The sequence below is a fragment of the Narcine bancroftii genome, chromosome 2 (genome assembly GCF_036971445.1).
Source record: "Narcine bancroftii isolate sNarBan1 chromosome 2, sNarBan1.hap1, whole genome shotgun sequence".
NCBI classification, from domain to species: Eukaryota; Metazoa; Chordata; class Chondrichthyes; order Torpediniformes; family Narcinidae; genus Narcine; species Narcine bancroftii.
The window spans coordinates 155,613,299-155,637,490 of record NC_091470.1 but is presented as its reverse complement, the minus strand read 5'-3'; the positions used below and the strand labels follow the sequence as shown (position 1 = coordinate 155,637,490).

Below are 24,192 nucleotides of genomic sequence, written 5' to 3'. Positions count from 1 at the left end.
CAGATTTATATTTGGAGTGTTCTGGAGTTCCAAACCTTGCAGTGCCATTGCCAAGGATGCATCATCTAGACTGTACATGTTTAACATTTTTTAAAAAAATCACATCCAAGGAGTGGTAGTCTCGTCTCCAGCTTTTCTGCAATTAGGCTTTCAGGAACACAACTTGCTCAGAAACATATTGAAGACACCTTACCTCCCCACCTGCACGGCGCGAGTTGTTAATTGCTTGACCAATCATGTCATAGATTTCCAACTGCAATAAAAATGGAAGACTAATTTAGTGATGGATTTGAGTACATCCATATCATACCCAGAGAGATATGATGGGATAGGAAGAAAGAGCAGGAAAATGGCAAGGGAACTGATACCATGATTTTAATTACCATTTACGCTTTGAAGCAGATCAATTCAATAACAATAGGATGGTTCCAAACCAAATCAAATTGATCAAAAGCTGAAAATGTCAGAATTAGAATGATACACTGCAGAGAAGTTCAGGAGGTACCTTCCTTTAATCACTCAGACCTGTGTATATCAACTAGCAGTAAGACCTCAGTAAAGTTACTTTATAAGTTGTGGTGTAGCTGGTGTAAAACAGACAAAAGAATGGCCCTCACCTAACTTACCAGGACAGGTAAATGAGAAAAAAAAGACATTAAAATATCCTCTGTAAGCAAAAGCTATTGAATAACAATGCATTTGAAAATTCAAGGATGCTCTGAAACCTCCTTGAAAAGATGGATTCTGGGAATTCCAAGGAATCTGGATTCAGACACATCAGCACTCAGGATGACAATGTTCACCTCACAAATTACCAACCTAAGCATTCCATAAAGGCATCTACTACTCCAAATGGCCTCACTAATCAGAATTCACAGAGAGTAGAAGCAAATCTGTCTTGTTCTTAAGAGAGTGTCTGAGATGATGACGACTCAAATCCGCCCAATGTAATTGGAATTGCCCTCAGTAGATTTCATAATTAAACATTGTCCTCGTCCAGCCACTTTCACTGTAAACTACGTGCATCTCACTTAACATAGTAACATGCTCACTTTTATCTGAGCAACATGCACATCAATAAACCAAATACATATCAAAATTATTTCATGGTGTAAGCTTTATTCCAAAGTTTATATGCAAAACATGAAAATAGATCTCATCATACAGCACTTACACATTTCTGTACAATTGTAGCTGCATCATTTTCATAGTCTTCATCTTTACTGGTAGACCCAGATCGCACTTGCAAGCTGCTGCCAACATGCAGTATAGCCATGCATGTTGCAACACTAACTCCTAATGAAAGAATACATAAACTTAGCCATTTTAAACCAATCAGCTTTATTATCTGGTTTAGACAATATACATAGAATACAATTTCATCAGTTTTGAAAAGTAAAACTTTAAGAAGAAATCATTTGGGAGGAGTCACGTGATGGAGTAGTGGCCGGACGGTGAACTCCAGCCCTCTCCAGAAAAGTCGGGAAAAACAAGAAAAAACACAAAGGCACAGAAATAAAAGTTACAGAAAAGTGAGTATAAAGGTGGAAAGAAGATGGCGACAAAAAAAGAAAAGTCGAAAGCAACGGTAAGAAGAGAGGAAGAGAAGACAAAGGAGGAAAAAGGTGAAGGCCTTACCTGTCCGAAGAGGCCCGCTGCGGAGAGAGAAACCCGCTCCCTCAGGTCGGTAAATAATGGACTACAAAAATGGCTCGCAGAGCCGAGTAAAAGTGCGCAACCGCGCATGCGCGAAATTTCGCGCATGCGCGATGCGAATGAAAAAAAACACACCGACGGGAGGGGGGACCAGCTGGGGAGTCGATCTCCACAGCCGGCAACGACAGCTGCAGAACACCTGCAGCAAGAAGAGACCACAGAAGACAATAGAAACAAGAAAGAAGAGGAGGAAAGGGCACCAAAGAAACAACAGATGGCCAACCTAGAGGAAGAAGAAGAGGAAGAGTATGGTGAAATAGAAGAAGAAAAGAGAGGCAAGGTAAAGGATATACTTGCTCTTATTAGAGGATACATGGAATCATTTAAAGAATGGCAAACACAGGAATTTAAGGATTTAAGAAAAAGAATAAACAACACAGAAGAGAAAATAAATAAAATGGAGATGACCTTAACAGAAATGGGAAAGAAAATGGACAAGATGGAAGAGCGGGCAGTAGCAGCAGAAATGGAGGTAGAAGACTTAAAAAAGAAATTGGAGGAATCTAATAAAAAAACTAAAGAGACACAAGAACTACTAGCTCAAAAAATAGATACAATGGAAAACCATAACAGAAGAAATAACATAAAGATAGTGGGCCTTAAGGAAGATGAAGAAGGCAAGAATATGAGGGAGTTTATAAAAGAGTGGATCCCTAAGACCCTAGGATGTCCAGAACTACAGCAAGAAATGGAAATAGAAAGGGCACATAGAGTATTGGCCTCTAAACCACAACCACAACAAAAACCAAGATCTATTGTAGTAAAATTCCTAAGATATACTACAAGAGAAAAGGTACTGGAGAAGACAATGGAAAAAGTAAGAGAGGGCAACAAACCACTGGAGTATAAAGGGCAAAAAATCTTCATTTATCCAGATATAAGTTTTGAACTCCTAAAGAAGAGAAAAGAGTTCAATACAGCAAAGGCGATTTTATGGAAGAAAGGGTATAAATTTATACTAAAGCATCCAGCGGTATTGAAAATATTTATTCCAGGACAACAAAACAGACTATTCTCGGATCCAGAAGAAGCACGAAAATTTGCAGAACAATTACAAAAATAGACTGAGGGAGGAAGACGGGTAATGAGAGTTAAGATGATCACAATTGATATGTATGTGGGTAAAGACAAAAATAGACTGAGGGATGAAGACAGGTAATGAGAGTAAAAATGATCACGATTGATATGTATGCGGGTAAAGAGGTATAAGAGTGAATAGAGACAAGGAGCATACGTGAATGTATCTGTACTTAGAGGAAAATATAGATAGTATAGACAAGAATTAATAAGGGAAGGTAATGGAATAGAGAGAATAAGGAGGGAATTAAAAGAGTGACCTTTGTGACATATGAAAAGTGAAATCTTTTCTGGGGGAGGCGGGGTGGGGGGAAATAGCGGTCACTGCAAAATCAGTTGACGCTTGCGAGTGGATTCGCAAATCCAAATGGAGAGGGGAGATGTGGTTGTCCGACAAGGGATAAAGGACAACTCAGGAGGTGAATGGGAGATTGGGAATAAATAAGATAGAAATAGGAGAATAAGGAAAATGTTGGATGTTGTAGGAATGTTGTCTTATAAAGAGTTGAAAATAAGAAAACAGAAATGGAAAAGGAGGAAAGGTAATGATGGAAAAACGGAAAGAGAAGATAAACAAAATATAAAAGGGCTACGCTGAACTATATGTCTTTAAATATTAATGGAATACATAACCAAATTAAAAGGAATAAACTACCAAATTTAAATGAATAAATGTATTCCATTAGAAAAAATAACATATTGGTTAAGAAATAATATTGAAATATTCGAACAAGTATAGGAGCCTTACATTAAATACAATAGCGAAAACCTACCGGGGACAAACATTACCTAAGTTGATGGAAGGAGAAGGAAAGAAAAGAATGGACTCAGTAGAATTTCTGGTGTAATTTTGTTGAATGACAACATTGTCTGACTGGATTAATGCAACCTAGATTGTATACCTAAAATGGATGAGAGGGGGGGTGGGGGGGTGGTTTGGGAGGAAAGGGGGGGGGAGAAAAAGTCACTGTATATGTGTGAAAAAGAAATTGTGTATATCATGGCTAATGTGATTTATGGTGTGAAAAATAAAAAAAAATTTAAAAAAAAAAAAAAGAAGAAATCATTTGTACTGAATGGGAAATCAAAATAACTTTGGGATATTATCATTAAAAATCAGTCATGACTAGATTTTGAGGCATGTATGGAAAGAAGTTACAAAGCCACTGACCATAATCTTTCAGCACACTGGATATGGGAGTTGTAGCAGACAAGTAGAGTACATTTAATTTCTATAATTTCAGAAATATTGATTGGGGATCTTATTCATAGTCAACTGAAGGAAAATGGTTTGATTAAGGCAAGCCAACATGGACTCAAGGATGTCCAATTTGATTTCATTTATTAATGAGGTGACAAATTGTAATGCAGTTGATGTGGTCAAAGTTCAGAGCTCAGATTTATTGTCAGAATACATAAATGACATTACAAACAACCCTGAGATTCCTTTTCTTGTAGGCCAGGCAGAATTTCTTATGCACATGGGCTTCCAGAATGTTTTTGATAAGGTGCTGCACATCAAGCTTCTCAGCAAAGCTGAAGCGCATGGCATTAAAGGGATATTAAGAACATGAATATGAAGTTAACCAAGTAAAAGACGACAGAGAACCATGTGGTGAAAGCATCTGGACGAGAGGAAGAGGAGTTAAGGAGTCCACTTGGAACAGGGCTGGGTCCAGTAATTTTACATTAATGACCCAAGAATTAGTGATGCCAGCCATAATTTCTCGAATGGCAGATGTCACAAGACATGGAAGTATTAAGAAGATATTGATAAATTGCAGTGGGATGTAATTAGACTGGGAGAATGAACCCAAATTTGAAAAATGAAGGAGTTGGAGAAAAACGAGTTGATGCTTTTTGGCAGAAAAAAATGAGCAGCAGCAAGAAAGAAAACTTTTTTAAAAAGCATGCAGAGACAGAGGAACCAGAGGGTATGCCATTCAAATTGGCTGGATTGATTGAAATGGAAGTTAATAGGAGATATATAATTCCTGGCATGATCAATTGAAACAGAATACAAAAGCAAGGAAGTCATGTATTAGAAAGAGAAGATCGTTATAATACACTGGTCCAGGTTTAACTTTGCTCATTCTTGGTCACCTCACACAAGGTGTGAAGGCATTAGAGAGGGTCAAGAAGAAAGAGATTTACGAGAATGGTTCCAAGTAAGAGTCTACAGTTAAGTGGATAGATTGGAGAGGCTTTGATTATTTTCTTCAGTGAAGAAGCTGAGGGAAGAGCAAAGAGGAATAGGTAAAATTATGAGATCAGGACAGAATTGCTAGTGTTCTTAATGTTGGAAAGTTGAGGATTGGAGGTTATAGGTACAAACTGAAATAGGTGGAAGTTTTTCTGCATGTTTATATATGAAAAACATACAAATACACACAAAGTATGTGGTTGGAATCTGAAAATGTGATGTTAGCAGATTCCCCTGAGGCAGTTGGTTAAATATATGGCAAGGAAAAAGGCAGGATGAGATGGAAACAGTGAGCTGATGTGGTATTGAGCTGGCATGAACATGATGAACCAAATGATTCCAATCTGTGCTGTAACTATTCTAAGATTCTGACTTGAATGACAACTGATCAAAAAAGATACAATAGTTACCAAAATGCTCAAAATAATCCACAAAAGTAGGGAAGAGGGTAAAACAAAAACGGACAAGTAATGATAAGTTTTTTGCGTGAACAATGACATTTATAATATGCATTTGTCCCCCCCTTTGCTTTCCCTGGAAAGTTATTTAATTTGCTCTCATACAGACCTGCATATAAACAACTCAATGCTAATACAGTCACATCCTGTAATCTTTCAGGAGTCAGAGGCTCAAGAACAGGCAGAGAGAGTGTGTCCAATGCCATAGTAACATCAATAACCAAGGAATGGAATCTGAAGAAACAGTGATAAAGAGAATATTTAGAAAACACAAATGACAAAAAAATTTTTAAGTACTCAGAAAGACCAATAGATAAGCCTAATTTATCCAGAATGAATGAACGAACATAACCCATTCATGTGTCACGACATTAATTGTTTATATGGATCAAAAAATGATGGTGATACTTTTTGATTTGCTCCACATCAATCAATACTTTTTAATCAATTACATGGTCTGAAAGTCACGCCCATCAGTTCCTGGTGATCATCTCCAACTCACCCATTTCGTACAGCTGTTGCATCTGCAACTGTAGCAGGCATGATGAAAAATAAATTGGCAGCGACAGCATCCTGGAAGCGGTTGATATATCGCAGGAAATAAGGAAGGTTTAAGCAGACACGTAATAGTTTTTCAGAGCCTCCTATCAAATGAGAAGACAAATCAACACTCTTCTTTTAACACAAAGTTATATGCAATGGCCAGACAATGGATCAATGTCCAGAACAAGATCCAGCAAAAGCAAATAATCCAATTGCAAAGCAAATGTGCAAAACGAACATCAGGCCAAGAATCAGCCACAATCTTACAGAAAGGTGAAACAGGCTCAAGAGTCAAAATGACCTACATTTATTCTCATGCTCCTGACGGAAAATTATTTTGTTAATGAGGCAGCCCAATTAGACTGCTATTTATAACAATGATAAAATATTATCACATTTGTGTAACATACATAATCATTTATTTCAATAATGACTCAAATTGCTGTCCAGAACAAAATTCTACTGAAGACTTCACATTTAAACTCACCTAAAGCTTGTAAACTGGCCACATTCTGTGCGATAAATGCATTTTTCATCTTAGCAGCTGTTGCTAGGTCTGTTACAGCTTGTTCATCATTTTCTCCTTCCGCCTGACAAATTTAAAAAAAGATACGTAAAATTCACATCAAGAAACATGCTGCTTCTTCGTACCAGCCTGTGTAGGTGTTAAATTACCCACAAGGTAATCATACAATCTTAAATGTCATGTTTTCAATGAAATGTTCTGACCATTTGCAGATGGAGTCACATATGGTCAAAGCATCACACACGTAAAAATGTTTTCTTGACACAGATTCACAAAGAATCACTGTATTTTCACCTTCAACCTCAGTTCACATCTGCGCTTCACTGACAAAAACTAACAGTTTGAAATAGGAGTTTAAGATTACAATAAACAGCTTTCAGCAAGTACAAGCCACATATGACAAATTTAAAAAATTAATTAACAACTTCCAATAAGATGATAAACAGCAGATCACTCATACAACAGTGGTTATCTTCCCACATGAAACCCAAGAAGCCGAATCTGAAGAGACAGGTGAATAGAACTAAAATACAAACCATCATTTAATAGAGTGACAAAACAGGTTTAAGGGGGAGAATAGCTTCATTCTACTCCTATCCAGAAGAGAGTGCTTAACATACTATACATAATCTGCAATAGCATCATGTATATAAGGAGTGCAAAAAAAGGGGAATGTGTTATCTCCCAACATTCATGCCCTTTCAAAGCACAACTTCATTTTTTTTTAATCTTAAAAATTCTAGATTAAATAAATATCTGACATAAGATTCCTTGGTCTTGGAAAGAAGCAATTTAGTAGTTTTCCCTTCATAATGGCATTCTGAAAGAACTCACCATTTAGAATTTTCAAGTGAGCACCTCTTGATAGGCTCCATTTTATCCCTGGGTTACATTCTATTGCATCTCAGAACACTTTTGTAGTAATAATAATCTATTATTTTATGAAAGTTAACAAAAACCTGATCAAAATTGTTCATTTACCTGGGCCACAGGAGGAGGAGCAGATGAGGTTGACACATCTGGGTTGAAAACGGAAGTCAGCTGATTTAAAAAATTCATTTGCACTTCCTTATGTCTTAGTTCAGGTGTCAATGGAGAGACCGACTCTTTCTGATCTTCCACTTGGTAAGGAAATTAATTTATAGGTTCAGTATGAGAAAACCGTCAATGATTAAATGAGCATCAAAGATTATGTGGAAATTATGTAGCAGTAACAAGAAAATGAACCAAAGCTAGCCATGAATAAGGCTTACATTCAAAAGGCTTACCATCTGAGAGAGTCTTTACTGTCATTGGAAGTTTGGATGACTTCATCATCGCTGTGAATGTAATAATCTCAGTCCTGTCCAGTCGACTGCAGCCAGTGCAAAGGCCCTTGATCAAGAGGATTAAATGTTTCTGAAAAAGGTGACAAACAAAGAGTTGAAAAGTTGCAAAAATACTCCAGGACAAACCTTTCTATTCAACAAAGCCTTCCCAAGATACACAAATTCACATACACATTTTGAAAATATCAGGACATTCCAATCTGTTTAACAGCATGGTCAGAGGTTAAACAAGAAGAATTAGAGGTAGTAGCCAAAACACTCTAAAACAAATACTTTTTACGTTGGCTTCTGAAAGATGAGAGAACAGGAAATTTTCCAAGGCAGCTAAAGAAAGCATAAGGAATGGCAATACACCATCTCAGCCAATAAAATTAGATCAAAGCTGATCTCCACTCAAATCTATCTTCTTTTTGTTCCTGTCCCTTGATACTTAATGAGATACAATCCATCCTGGTATCAGAACATCCCTTTTACAGGGAGAACAATACTTCTAACATACTTAATATTGCTCCAAGATGGAGAAGCTGCAAATAAAAAATGCACTTGGGCCAATTGAAACTATTAAGCACTTGTAAATGCAATAATTGTATCACTGCCAAAAGCACAAAACAATATTCACACAGCATGGTTCTATTCTGTCCTGAACAAAAATGAGTTTAACTGTTATTGGCACAGTTGATTAATTGTTGATTGGAAAATAGGAAGAACCCCACTACTATAAAAACAAAACCAGGATCTTACATGAGAATCTAATGAAAGGAATATGGCCTTAGTTTAACGCTAGGTGTAAAAAAACTTTCCCTTCTAAAAAAAATCCTACAATTGAGTACAGTGCAACTCTGATTATCCAGAATCGAATTCTCTAAAATCCTAATTTATCCAAAAAAATGTTTACATTTCAGATAAATCAGGATTTCCGAAATAAATCAGAAATCGTCATTTTGGGGATAGACAATAGACAATAGGAGCTGGAGTAGGCCCTTCGGCCCGTCGAGCCAGCACCGCCCACCTGGGAATTAGTTTAAAAAGTACCCTTTACGCAAAGTACAAAAAGCCAACTGAATATAAAACAGTATTAGAACTGTACAAGAATACTCAAATATGTTGCCAGAAAGAAAGAAACCTTTACCTGGAACCCAACAACTGGAGCAAGAGGTCAGAGGCCTCGGGTTCAAACAAAGCCTGGGACTGGCATGTGAGCCGCCTTCCAGGTAAGCTGTGCACCCGTGGGAACGTCTGCAGCCATGTCTCTGCTGGTGGATCAAGGAGACAGCATCCAAGAAGATTCATCGCACATTGCAGAAAATTGTGCATGCGTGAATTGGAAAAAGCTCAAGCAAATACAGGCTTCACTCCTGGCAGCAAATACAGCCCTTTCCAGCAAGAAATCAGAGAAGTGATAGTGAAAAGAAGGAGGAGGAAAAAGAGGATGAAGAGGAGCAAAAAGTAATACAAGAAAAAGCCAAGGTTTCTGCTGAAGCTAAAGGGGAAAAAACCTAAGAAACAAGAAGAAAATTTATATTCTAATACAGACTTGTTGAGAGAACTGAGATATTTTGAAAATACAAATAAACAGATGAAAAAAATATTTTGCTATTGTGAATAGTATACAAACTACTTTGGACAATATGGGGGAAAGAATCAAAAATGTGGAAGATGAAGTGGAAGATGTTCAGGATAAGAGTGGGAAAAAGTGGAAAATGAAACACTTGCATGGACTATGGAAAGAAAAATAGTTTGGGATAAGGTGATATATTAGAGAATGTTAGTACAAAAAATAACATTATGATTGTTGACCTTAAGGAGGACATTGAAGGTCAAGATCCAATTTGTTTTTTTTTCAAGATTGGATACCAGAAGTTTTAGGCGTGGACAAGTTTGAGAAACCTATTGAAATTGAGAGGGAACATAGAGCTCTCAGACCACCACCATTACCAGACCAAAATCTACTTTCTATGCTGATTAAATGTCTGAGATATCAAGACAGAGAGAAGATACTAATTGCAGCAGGAGCAAAAGCAAGAAATAGTCCGCTTGACTATCAAGGATCTAGAGTATTGTTTTACCCAGACACAAGTCCAGAATTAATGAAGCGAAGCAAAGAATTTAACCCATTTATACTGCATCATCCAGCTACTTTGAAGATTTTCTGCTGGATGGTGGAAGACGGTTTTTTTTAAAAAGGATAGTGATTGGGCAGAAGAGTTCGAGGAAACACTGGCAATTGCTAAACCAGACAAGTGACTAATTTAATACAATATTGTTTCTTTCAGTTTACCTTTCTATATGAAAGAACGATTAACAAATATATGGTGATCAGCAGGGGGTTGGGGACAATGGTGGCTGACTACTATCAAGTCCCGTAAAATAGAAGTGGGAGGTAGTGTGGTGTATTATTTAAACAACGCTAATAGCAGGAATGTTTGTAATTTTATAACTGGCCACCGTGACAGAGGTGCACCAAAGAAAAGGTACAAGGACTGCCTAAAGAAATCTCTTGGTGCCTGCCACATTGACCACCGCCAGTGGGCTGATAACGCCTCAAACCGTGCATCTTGGCGCCTCACAGTTTGGCGGGCAGCAACCTCCTTTGAAGAAGACCGCAGAGCCCACCTCACTGACAAAAGGCAAAGGAGGAAAAACCCAACACCCAACCCCAACCAACCAATTTTCCCTTGCAACCGCTGCAATCGTGTCTGCCTGTCCCGCATCGGACTTGTCAGCCACAAACGAGCCTGCAGCTGACGTGGACTTTTTACCCCCTCCATAAATCTTCGTCCGCGAAGCCAAGCCAAAGAAAAGAAAAATGTACACTATACTAATGGTATCTTAACTACAATCTTTTTTCTCTTTTTCTTCTTTTCTGTCTGGACTGCTGGAAGGCGTTTTCTCTACCACAGAGAATAAAATTTGAGCAATTTATTGGCGGAGACACCCAGGGTGTGGTGAAGGGTGGGACAAGTAGATGTTGTTAATACCTCTGTAGAGATCAATAATAGTGAAATACACAAATTTTAATGTTAATGGGCTAAATGGAAAAGTGAAGAGAAAGAAAGTATTGTCACTTATTTAAAGAATAGGAGTGGATTTGTTCTTCCTACAAGAAACCCACTTAATTGAAAAAGAACATCAAAAATTAACAAAAGATTGAGTGCGACAGAATTTTGGCTTTTCATTTAACTCAAAAGCAAAAGGAGTAGCAATTTTGATACACAAAGAACTTCCAGTTAGAGTATAAAATGTAGTAACAGATCCTGCAGGTATGTTGTAGTGTACTGTCAAATCTACTCTGAATCCTGAACCCTTATGAATATATATGTACCAAATATTGATAATGAGATATTTATTCAAGAAACATTTTTTAATTAGTAAATGCTTACAAAAATATTTTCGTCAGAGATTTTAATTTTTGTCAAGATCCACCTTGAGATCGGTCAATCTTTCTTTGGCTTGGCTTCGCGGACGAAGATTTATGGAGGGGGTAAAAGTCCACGTCAGCTGCAGGCTCGTTTGTGGCTGACAAGTCCGATGCGGGACAGGCAGACACGGTTGCAGCGGTTGCAGGGGAAAATTGGTTGGTTGGGGTTGGGTGTTGGGTTTTTCCTCCTTTGCCTTTTGTCAGTGAGGTGGGCTCTGCGGTCTTCTTCAAAGGAGGTTGCTGCCCGCCAAACTGTGGGGCACCAAGATGCACGGTTTGAGGCGATATCAGCCCACTGGCGGTGGTCAATGTGGCAGGCACCAAGAGATTTCTTTAGGCAGTCCTTGTACATTTTCTTTGGTGCACCTCTGTCACGGTGGCCAGTGGAGAGCTCGCCATATAACACGATCTTGGGAAGGCGATGGTCCTCCATTCTGGAGACGTGACCCACCCAGCGCAGCTGGATCTTCAGCAGCGTGGACTCGATGCTGTCGATCTCTGCCATCTCGGTCAATAATGAGGACAAAAATGGCAAAAGCTACTTTGGTACAAATGAGAACTGAATTTAGTGGCTATTGGAGAAGAATTCATCCAAGAGAAAGAGATTATTCTTTTTATTCAAATAGACATGATTCTTATTCTAGGATAGATTTATTTTTAGTGTTAGTTCAATTGCTTGCTAGATAGGATAATAGAAGCTGAATATAAAGCAAAGATTTTATCAGATCACTCATCTTTGAATGATTGAAGTTTATGAGCTAAGACCAAATAAATAGATAGATAAATAAATAAATAGTCGGTCTATAGACGGCGGTTCAGACTTTCGCAACTTTATTAGAAGACATTCAATTATTTGTGAGACCAACTGTAATTCAACTAGCAATAAATTTATTATATGGGATGCTTTGAAAGTATATTTAAGAGGACAAATTATAAGTTATACTTCTAAGATTTAAAAATATACAAGAGAGGTGGAAACATTGGAAAAAGAAATAACTAATTTGGAAAAAGACCTCTGAAAGAAGAATTCTGATGAAAAACAGACAATTTGTTAACAAAAAATTTGAATATAATAGTGCAAACATTTAAAATGGATAAAAAATTATAACAAGTATGAAACAGAAGTACTATGAATTGAAGGAAAGAGTTCATAAAGTACTTTCTTGGCAGGTCTCAAGAACTGTTAATGCAATAAAAACAGATACAACTAGTTATAAACATCATGAAATTAATGAGGCCTTTAGACAATTTTATTCTTAACAATACCAATCAGAGTCTCAAGGAGATGTTAATAAAATAGAAAAATTCTTACTGCAAATAAGACTTCCAAGATTAGATTTTGAAGAACAAGTAGAATTAAATACTCCTTTTATACATAAAGAGGTTAGGGAAACATTGAATTCGTTGCAAAGTAATAAATCTCCTGAAGAAGATGGTTTCCCTCCTGAATTTTATAAAGTATTGAAAAGCTTGTTGATTCCTTTATTTATGGAGGTATTAGATCAGGCATCTGCAACACATACCCTGCCAGAAACATTTTCAACTGCAATTATTACTGTGATACCCAAAAAAATAGGATCTGTTGAAACCATCATCTTATCGACCTATTTCATTATTAAATTCAGAGTACAAGATTATTTAAAAATTCTTGCCGCATCTGATAAATATAAATCAAACAGGCTTTGTGAAAAAAAGGCAATCTGCAGATTAATGTAAGCAGACTAATTAGTATTATGCATTTGGCACAAGAAAAGGGGTGATATGAGTGTTGCTGTGGCATTAGATGCAGAAAAAGCATTTGTTAGACTAGAGTGGGACTTTTTTATTTGTGTTAGAAATTGGATTAAGACATTATGAAATGAACCGAAAGCTAAAGAGGTTACTAACGCTCAAATCTCTTCACCCTTTCAGCTGGCAAGATCTAGAAGACAAGGATGTCCATTATCTCCAGCTCTATTCATTTTAACTGCAGAACCTCTTGCGGAAATAATTCATCGAGATTTGGACATAGAGGGATTTAAGGTTAACAAGGAGGAATATAAAATTAATTTATTTGCTGATGATGTATTCGACAGAGCTAATAACTTCATTACAGAAATTGTACTCAAGATTGGAAAATTATGGGAAAGTTTTGGGATAAGTAAAATTATGTCTCAAGCAACTGGCAAAATAATTGCAGAAAATAAATAGGTTAAAAAAATGGAAGTTTAAAATTGGTGTAACCATGCTGTTTGTTCATCAATCACGCAAAACACAATCTCAAGCAACGGAAAGTTTATTTATCTGGCATCTACTAATCCCCACTGGTGCCAAATACTCTGGATTTTACTGTAATAAAAGTTTTAAAGTAAGTAGAGAGGAACTATTTCTTTTGCGGTGGAGCTGTATATTCCAATCACAGGCGCAAGGAACTGGCAAAATAATTAGAGGGAACACTGAGAAATTCATGTACAGAAGATGGTTAAGAACTGTAACACTATGCAAAAGTACAGTGTAAATCAGATTATACAGCCACTTCGGATGTATATGTAGAGAATGATTTGCAGGGTTACAAGAGGTGTGGAGAGGAAAGAAGAGAGCTAGTGAAAGTATAGTGGCCAAAATGCCCATCTGCACCATGGAATTCAGTGATTCACTGTTAAAGCTCAGTGGGACAGCAGCTCTCAGTACTATAGCTAGCTAGTTTACAAGCTTCAGTCATCATAAACTGAACACTATTTCATTCCCATACATTCCACATGATAGCTTTCTTGCTCAAATTAAGATACTAAGACATGTTTCCTAATGATACTAAATACCATAGTTGGATAATGAATACAGAACAGTGTAGGATAGAGAAGTCTTTACAATTACAATCTGAAGTGTTACATCATTACCTGTGAAACAGCACATGCTTCATCTGGATTCTCAAGACGCATCAATGAGAATTCAATCAGGACTTTACACGCAGCAGCCACAGACAGTAATTGGTTCCTCGGAACTAGAAATGTTAGAAAAATTGACAATGATTACAAAAACTTCCTAAAACATTAAGTATTTTAGGGATTAAAAATTGAACAAATTAGACAAGAATGGAAATTTCCAAAAATTCTTGAAATAGAAGATGCTTGAACAGGATAAACTAGGTAACTCTTTCAAAGATTGAGCAAAGAGAGACAGGGCAAATGACCTTCCTTCTGTTCTGCATCGTTCAATGATTTTGTCATGCCACATGTGATGATACACCCACAAACACTTGGGTAACTGAAAGTATAATCAGAAGCTGTAAAAAAGCGTTTGTGTGTTGGAAAGGGGAACCTTGACTGGTCAAATGGCCTGACTTTATATATCGAAGGCAAATGCAATGTTGGTATTCATTTCTGGAGGAATAGCATACAAGGGCTATAATGTGAGACTACAGCGCTCTGGTGAGACCTCACTTAGAGTACTGTGCACAGTTTTGGGCATCCTATTTGACAAAAGATTTGCTGACTTTGGAGAAGGTTCAGAGGAGACTTACTGGAACGATACAAGGAATGAAAAGGTTAGCACAATGAAGAACATTTGTTGGCTTTGATCTGTACTTGTTGGAGTACAGAAAGATATGGGGAACCTCAAAGAAACATTTCAAATACTGAAATGCCAAGGCAGAGTAGATGTGACAAGGTTGTTTCCCATGGCAGGAGAGTCTAGGACAAGGTGGCAAAACTTCAGGATAAAAGGGTCTCAATTTAAAACAGAGATGCAGAAAAATCTCTTTAGTCAGAGTCTGGAATTTGTTGCCACAGTCAGCTGTTGAAGTGAGGTCGTTGGGTGTATTGACAGATATTTGATTAATCAGGCTATCAAGGCATATGGGGAGGCTGGGGAGTGAGTAAGAAGATGGATCCGCTTCTGATAGAATGACGGAGCAGACGTGATAGGCCCACCCCTGCTCTTATATCTTTTGTGTGTCTTGTGTATAATCAGAAAACTTCCCCTGATGCCCACAAGTCCAACTCTAGGGCTTAAGTTCAATGCAGTTCAAAGTACAGTACAACTCCGATTATCTGAAATAGTCTGGACCGGGCCCATTTTGGAAAAACAGCTTTTTCAGAGAACCAATCAATTTTTAATAACAGCCCAGAAGCAAAAACAAATACATTTAACAGTGTTTAAACAACAAAGTATGATTGCCACCACCAATCACAGACACCTCCCCACCAGGTCCCCGCTGCCGGCACCGGAAGTCTGCTACTATCAGCGCCAGGAGCCCATGGTTTGCTGCTGCCGGCGCCAGGAGCCCAAGGTCCCCAGTCAGTTTGGCTCTGAAAAAATTTCATATTAATGAGGATTTTGGATATCCTATTTCATAATCAGAGTTTTACTGTACAAGGATTCTGCTTTCCTCACACTGACAATTATTACAATTCTTTGTTAAATTTACTTTTATATTAACCAAAAGTAGGTATGTGCATTAATACTCACTTTGTGCACAGACTGTTGAGATGTAATGTGCAGACAAAGCCACAAATGACGAGTAGAATGGTTCATAATGTTTGTCATGATGCAGGATCTCTTTCTCACTGAAATGCAAAACAACTCACTCAGAAGCCTTAAAATTATTGGTTGAACAAACTAACCGAACCAAAGGTTGCAGAAGATTACTTAGGTTGTTTCAAAAATAAAAATACTAGATACTTATCAGGACAAACAGCACCCGTGAAGAGAAATAATATTAATCTACCAGTTCAAATGGATTTAATGTGATGTGGATGACATCAGATTGTCCAATTCCGCCCCGCCCCCCCCCCCTTAACCTCCGACAATGCTTTACTGAGCATCCTCAGCATTAAGGACAGTTTAAAAAGGCTATTCTCTTGTCTGCATCAGGAACATAATGAGATGTGAAGCTGAGAAAGTTGGGAAGAAATCAACTGACCATTGAGGAGTAGTTCCCTTGCGACACCACAGCTGATAAATTTATTGGGCAACATTTGGAAGAAGGTCATTACTCAACGATCAGAATCATCAACTGCAAAACCACCCGTTATCTGTTACTAAAATAAACATCTACATAGAATTTTGATTCTAAATATAATGGATTTATTTCCCTTGTTTTCCGTCACAGTTAAATTAAGTATTCACATTCAAACCAGTTCAAGTTTATAGACCCATTGATGTATATGACGAAATGTTAAGAAAATTCATGGTGTTCAGTTATTCTTTCTTTTCAATAATTTTCAGTGTGTTCAAAGTTCAGATTTATTGCCAGCATACATGATATCACATACAATTGTGACATTCTTTTACCTGCAAGCCAAGCAGAAATTTTACTTATCTGTAGTGCAAAAAACATACAAGATTCACGTACAAAAGAGAGAAATGTAAACAAGTACAAATGAACTGTGCAATACAGAAAAAGAACATTAAATCATAAATAATGTTCAAAGTAAGAGTCCTTAAATGAGTCTCTGATTGGTTTGTTGTTTTGGAGTCTGATGGTGAAGTAGCAACTGTTCCTCAACTTGGTGGTACAAGTCTTGTGACACGTATACCTCTTTCCTGATAGGAGCAGCAAGGACATCAAGCATGTCCTAGATGGTGTGGTGATTCATGCTTCTCTCCAATGGCACCATTCCATGTAGATTTTCTCAATGGTGGGGAGAGTTTTGCCTGTGATGTACTTGGCTGTGTCCACTACTTTTTGCAGGGGTTTTCGCTCAGACATATCGGTAGCCCCATACCAGGTCATAATACAGCTGCGCTGGTCAGCACACTTTCCACTAAATGATGTCATATCAAACCTCTACAAATTCCTGAGAAATTAAAGACGTTAATGTGCTTTCTTCATGATGACATTCTTGTGATGGATCCAGAAAGGGTACTCTGAAAGAGTGACTCCCAGGAGTTTAAATTTACTCATACTCTCCATCTCTGATTCCCTGATCATTGCAATCATGCACTTCTGGTTTTCTCCATCTGGAGGCTACAATCAACTCCTTGGTTTAGGTGACTGTGTCCAAGGTTGTTAGTACACCATTCAGTCAAGATTTCAATCTCCCTTCAGTATGCTGATTCATCACCCCCTTTGAAACAACCAATGACACCAGCAAATTTGTAGATGGTGTTATTGTTGTACCAAGCCACACAGTCATAGGTGTAAAATGAGTAGAGCAGGGAACTAAGAACATAGCCTTGTGGTGCTTTGGTACTGACAGAGATCATGGAGATGTTCTTACCAATCGTCACTGATTCTGGCTTTGAGCTGAGGAAATCCAGGATCAAATTACACAGTGGGGCTTTGAAGCACATGGAGTTTGCTGATTATGAGTTTGATTATGCTTGGATAGAGTTCTTCGTATAGTCATCATGTGAACATGATAAAGGGATGCAAATATCCAAGCATATTATAGAAATTAGGGTAGTTTGTAGCTCACTGCACCAAGAGGGATTGACTGAATAGCTCCAGTTTTTTTAGTCAAAATCTGCTGAGGATCGGTCATGGAGATTACCACAGAAAAATGCAAGACATGGCATTTGATAGGGAATTGACATTATGCGTTGACAGAAATAATTAATAGGTGCACAGTATGATCCAGAAGGGGCAAAGAAGGTAGAGATTAGAAACCATTACAAAGAGGTCCTTGATAAAATATGCAAATTGATTTTACCTGCTTAAGAGCCAACAGTAAACTTTATCAACTGATAATAAGACTATTTTACTCGATAGGTAGAGGCCTTTGATTACAAAATCGTGCTGCACATACGGCTGCCAGGGCACAGGCGCTCCCTTTCAGATCGATTCTGACCAAGGAACCCATGCAGACTGCTAGAGTCAGATCTGACACAGACTCAGAGCTCAGACATCAGGTTGTGTACAAATCAAACTGTTGTTCAAAAGCAATTGCAAGTACAGTACCAGCAGAGATTGGGGCATCCTGCTGATGAGGTTATAAGCAACTCCTAAAAGAATACTATCAATGACCCCTTATGGACCAATAACTGGAAGAACAATGGGACTTCTCGAGGTACTAAAGGATAGTATTACATATTCTGTGCAAGCATTTCCAAGGTTTGAACTATGCAAGCATCTCCAAGTATTTAAAGAAAATTTCTACTGCTGATGGAGAAAGGAATAAGCTGGAGTTTAAGATCCCCAAGCTTGCTGAAAATACAGATGATCATAAAAGTCACGTTAAAACTCCAGGGTCGGTTCATCACTAGAAATGGTCTCAAAATCCTGACATGTTTAGAAAGGAAACACTGGTATCAAGTTGAAATGTACAACTTTCCTTCTGTTTCTGCCAAAGGAAAGATCAGCAGTAGATCCCTTAATTTCCTATCAGATAAACAACAAGAGCAGCTGCAGGATAGTGAATCACCTCTCCATAACCAATTGCATGGCAGGTGCCTACATAAACAAGGACATTCATTTGTATCCTCGGAAATAAATGTAGTCACCTAAAAGTGGAAATTTAAAATACAATGCGAGATTGAAGTTTTTATAGCATCTGAATTTAAATCAATTCAAAGATCTGAAATTAAATTTTCATTTAACTATTGTTAAGAACTTGCTTTTGTATCAGGCAGTCAACATTGGTGAGTTCCTCTTCAATGACTGCAACCTGAAAGGTAGTTTTTCAGACTGTTTCTTCCCACATCAAAATACAACAGTTTTATCAAGTAACATTAAATTAAATTTAGACATACAGCATAGTAACAGGCCCTTTTGACCCACAAGCCTGTGCTGCTCAATAACACCCAATTAACTTACCACATTTTGAAAGGTGGGAGGAAACTGGAGGGCACAGAGGAAACCTATGCAGACACAGGGAGAATGTACAAATAACTTAGACAGTGCCAGCTTCAAACCCCAGTCGCTGGTACTGTAACAGCACTGGGCTAACTGCTACACTAACCGCCGCCCCAAGCAAGAATTTTAAACTCAATTTGGAAAGATGTAATATACTTTGCAGACCTAAAAACAAAGTGGGAAAATAATAGTTCTTTTGCAAAATTCAGTTGAATCAGCTGTCATATCAGTTCTCTTCCACAATACAAACCATAAAAACTCTCCACTAATTGGAATTATATCCAATGAAGCTCCTGAAATCCATCCAGTATCTTCAGCTGTTGTGGGGAACAATTTACAGTACAAGACATGACATCCTAGATCAGTGCTAAATGTAAGGAAAGACAGGAGAAAGATTATTTTGGATCTAATAAGAAAGGTTTGCTCCTGATCTGTCGAGAAGAAGCTTTTTTAGGGTAACAGTATTCTTAACGAGTTTAGAGTTTTATATAAAATTTAGATATTTAAGGGATTTTGGGCTTCACCAGCTGAGCTATCGTTTAATTTCCCATTTTTATCCTGAAGGTGGTGTAGATCTGCCTTCTTGAACCATTGCAGTCCTTGAGGTGTGGGATGTCCACAATGCTGTTAGGTGGAAAGTTTCAGGGTTTTGACCTAGCAATTGTGATGGAATAGCAATATATTTCCAAGTCACAACAGTGCGTGGCTTCCAGGTGAGGGTGTTCTTATACATTTGTCACCCTTATCCTTCAAGTCAGCAAATGTCATGGGTATGGAAAATATTATTTAAGAAGTCTTGGTGAGTTTCTGCAATGCATCATGCAGATCAGTGGTTCTCAACCTTTTCTTTCCACTCATATATCACCTTAATCCCTTCCCAACGACAAAGTACCTACGGCATCCTGTGCTATGGTGCTCTGTGGTTAGTGAAAGATTGCTTAAAATGGCACGTGAGCAGAAAAGGCTGAAAACCACTGCTCTAGGATATCTGGGAGAACTTTCCCGCCCTCACTGGTGCCATAGTGCTAAAATTAGTGGAGTAAAGAAACATCTAAAATAACCAACTTTACTTCTACTGTCCGGCTAATCTGCAAGATGATGAAGCTCATATGCTACTAGTATCTGCATCACATTGGTAGTGAAGTCTCAGTCTGATAAACTGCAAAATTCCTCTTAAGGAAAATCAACAGAAACTCCACTCATATTTTGAATTAAACCATTTTATTTGATTGGGTACACACATCAATTTTGTTAAAATCATTGCAAATGAGGGGTAACTTCCCTTGTCAGTATTCAAAATTATTAGACTAGAATATTGCACAACAAAACATTTTCCAACAATCCCAGTCTGTTATTATATCTCCACTGACAGCTGTGAAGCAAAATCTCATATCACTGAATCTTGTGTGGAGTGATTAGGCCAGAGATGAATTCCTGTTACAATCTAGGCAATACAATAAGGACAAGCCTTTAAATCCAACTTCAGGATATTTATATTCCTCATGTTTTCACAGAAGACAGCTTACTTTTCTTACTCTAGATTTCCAGCACATGAAAATGAGACACTCAGCAGATTCTGATGAAAGATCAACTGTTTTGCTTATTACAAAGGTACGATGATACCTTGAAGGGCTCAAGCCCGAAACGTTGGTTATGTTTCCTTATCTTTGCTACATAAAGTACACTGTTTCACCAGCTGAACTTCTCCAGCACTGCAATTTTTACTTCAACCACGGTGTCTCCAAACTTTTGTGTCTTAATTTAAGGTAGCATTGTCCTTGGATAAAAGTATTTATTATTAAAAATAAACCAGTTCCTCCATCACAGTCATTCAAATATGTACTGAACCATTGTAATGCAAACACGCTGGAGGTGGCAGCGTTACAGCATACAGATTGATGGAGAAGTGGCCAGTAGAGTCATCAGCATTGATTTCATAAGATCCTATAAAATCTCTTGGCATCCAATCAAACTTCCATAACTCTCCCCTCAGCTGACACATCAGTTCTCCTCCACAATCCAAACCATGAAAACTCTCCACTGATTGGAATTATACCCAATGTAGCTCAAAAATTTTGCTCCTCAAATCCATCTTCAGCTGATTCATTAATGAATCACAAGGTCAGAAATGAATATACTGATAGAATCCTCATTTCTATTTTAGGCGCATCCAGAAATTTATCAGTTTCTACAAACCAAAGCCTGAACATTATTCGGACTTGTCACATTAAGAAGTCACAGTCACAAGTGCCATTTTCAACACAAAAAAGTGATCATCTCACCCTGATAGCATTTCCATCACCAAATCCCACATAACAGACATGGTAAGCAAGGACTAGAATCTTGACACAAATGTTGTGACTTCAAGCAGTCTAGAGCAACAATTCTCAACCTTTTTTCCGCAATATGACCCTACCCCCCCCCCCCCACCCCAAACTCAGGAATCTGCTCAAAGCTTATGGGCCCCCTCCCCTGCAAAGTAGTAAAGTTTTGGTTTCTTCTGTACTTCTCTCCTACCAACTACATAAAGTACAGCTTATTTATGTTATGTGCAGTGATAAGAAAATGAAGTTTTTACTTTAATGTGCTGTGGCCCCCAGAAAGGATGTAGGGCCCTCATTGAGAATGGTTCCTAGTTCCACAGGAACCAGGCATATGGGAACCCCATCACCAGCCACATTTTAGTGCCCTTTTAGCAACAAAAAGTAAAAATCCTGCAGCTCTCTGCCTCTCAATATTTTGGGTACCTTTGCAGTTCATCTAACGTCAATAATCAAAGAAATTATGTTTGGGAATTATACAAAATACTTTTTTTGCACTCACACAAAAATCTCCAAACAATACCAAGGCACACTTGGTTCATACATGCAAGGATCTGATTACACTAGACAACAAAGATTTTTCTTCTTGTACACTTTTGGGTGTATTTTATGGATTTTCTGGCAGTTGATCACAAAAATCATCTTGTAATTTTTCTATTGTGTACTTTTTTCAGATATAACCAATTTTTTTGTGATTTCCTGTCATATTTTAAGCCCCGGTCCAAGCATGCCTGGGCACGTTCTCAGTGCAAGTGTTGTCTTAGGCCTCAGCATACTTAGACATGATAGATGAAGACAGGCTATAAAAGCAGGTCACACATACAGTTGATGTGCATGTCATTGATATAGATTGAATGCATGTTAATACAGATGTTCTTCAGACTACAGAATAGTGTGGGTACTGAACAATAGCATTTATTGTCTTCAGGAAGATTCAATACAGGGGAACTGTTTCATCAATGCTGCCAACAGCTGAGATACATTCTGTATTCACTGGGAAGTATTCACTTAAGGCTCATAGACGCAGCATGACTACACTTATTTTTAAAAAAAAGCCTACGAGGTATACTTCTGTTGTAAAATTGGTGACCAAAACAAACCCTGGGCTCCTCACATTTGTTGTGCAACATGCAGTCAACCTGTGAGTTTGGATCAGAAGAACTCAAAGTCAATTCACATGCTAAATTCAATAAAAGTTAATTTAATGCTTCTTCAAGCTTTTACGGGATACAACAAATCTGAAATTATCTTTGTATTCAGCTTGAAGTTGTCTATCATAATCACCTTTATCAGGAAGCAAAACATTTTAAAGAAATTTATTGTCGAGTGTTATGGACTGATCTACAGTACCTGGAAGGGCTCAAGCCTGAAATGATGGTTATGTGTCTTTACTATATAAAGTACAGTCAACTCCAGCATTGTGTTTTTACTTGATATGCAATTCTTTTATTTTCAATGATTATATGATGGTAGACTATCTTGGAACATATCCCAATGCTGAAAGCTCTTGCACCTCAAAAGCCATATTTTTTTAAATATAAATGTTGGTTGAATAAATTGCACCAAATGAACAGGCCAATTAAATAAACAGAGACAGACCATCTAAAATATAAACACTTTCAGAAGGAAGAATAAGCATTTTCAGTAAAATGAAAGCAATTATATGATGGTACTGCTCTTTGGTCTTGAAACACAAAAACTTTTCTATATAAAACAAAACCAGATCTTGCTAAATTAGAAATAAGTGATCAAAAATGTGAAGAAAAATGGGGATAAAGAGAAACAATGACAGAAAAGATGTAATCTTGGGTGTTCTCAGGGGATCTACATTAAAGTTCTTAACAAAAATCACTGAATTGTTACAGCCCAAGACTGTTGACTCTGTAACTCTTTAAGCAAGAGCAATCTAGCAGGACTAACTTCCCAAGAAACTGTAGATGCTGGAACCTGAAATTAAATGCAATCTGCTGAAACTCAGCAGGGCCTGTTTCCGTGCTGTAAACGGTTATATGGTTATGGTCGAGCAGTACAAATGGGGGAACAAAAAAGGTCAACATTTGGACTGAAACCCTTCATCAGGACTTTCAGGTTTTCACTCAAAGCATCAACCAATCTTTTTTCTCCCACTGAGGCTGCTCAGATTCTGCGGCAGATTATGTTTGGAGCCACTTCCCCCTAATGTCCCCAGAATCCCTTAACATTCTTTCCTTTTATCTAGATCCTTCAAATACTAGAATTGAATCTGGAGAAAATGAATGGGGCAGTGTGAAAGACAAATCTCCCAGGGTCCCCTACCTTGCATAAACGATCCTCTTCGTTCTGACTCTCCTCCTATTCTCAGTAATATTCAACTTCTTCTGATGGGATTATTGACCAAAATAATGAAAACCATTTCTCTCTCCATTGTGCTCCACTGCGCATTTCCAGGTTCAAACATTAGAAAAAGAGATGCAGATTTTGTGGGACCTTCAGAAACATGACCCTAGAAAGGAAACTGCAGGTTGACCTGAATACCAGGCGTCTAAATTACAAACAAGACCTTTCATTTGGCATGTCGACAATTTAGATCATGAAAGGTGACCCAAAGTGCAGAAATTGGGAAAGGGAGTTGATAGGATGGCGAAATGCAATAAGATCGGAATTGCTCCATCCGAGTGCACGTTTCCCAGACTACCTTCTTCCGTGTAGTCCAGCTTTCTGACTATTGGCAGCCTCGACAAACCATTCTGGTCCCAGGAATCCCTTACTTAACCACCACCCCCCCCCCCCAACTTTCTGACCTTCGTCAAAACTAATCTGTCACTCCCAGGATTTTACCATTAATCGTA

At 37.9% G+C, this 24,192-nt stretch overlaps 1 protein-coding gene across 8 annotated transcripts in view; it reads right to left on the bottom strand.

The window, feature by feature from the left end:
* The window catches only part of ubr4 (ubiquitin protein ligase E3 component n-recognin 4), a 220,003-nt gene that overhangs the window by 195,265 nt on the left and 546 nt on the right, over nucleotides 1-24,192 (bottom strand). For 7 of the 8 annotated variants that reach the window (XR_011351775.1, XM_069918724.1, XM_069918722.1 and 4 more), the window contains exons 2-10: nucleotides 15,716-15,813; nucleotides 14,146-14,249; nucleotides 7,792-7,921; nucleotides 7,505-7,644; nucleotides 6,485-6,587; nucleotides 5,957-6,098; nucleotides 5,564-5,688; nucleotides 1,175-1,296; nucleotides 194-253 (exon numbers count right to left, since the gene is read on the bottom strand). Coding sequence is in view for 7 of the 8 variants with exons in the window: in XM_069918724.1 (XP_069774825.1) it covers nucleotides 194-253; nucleotides 1,175-1,296; nucleotides 5,564-5,688; nucleotides 5,957-6,098; nucleotides 6,485-6,587; nucleotides 7,505-7,644; nucleotides 7,792-7,921; nucleotides 14,146-14,249; nucleotides 15,716-15,813 (1,024 nt within the window). In the remaining variant the exon portion in view is untranslated. Of the gene's footprint in view, nucleotides 1-193; nucleotides 254-1,174; nucleotides 1,297-5,563; nucleotides 5,689-5,956; nucleotides 6,099-6,484; nucleotides 6,588-7,504; nucleotides 7,645-7,791; nucleotides 7,922-14,145; nucleotides 14,250-15,715; nucleotides 15,814-23,659; nucleotides 23,816-24,192 lie in introns of those variants that run through there. The other variant, XM_069918728.1, reaches the window with a different exon arrangement.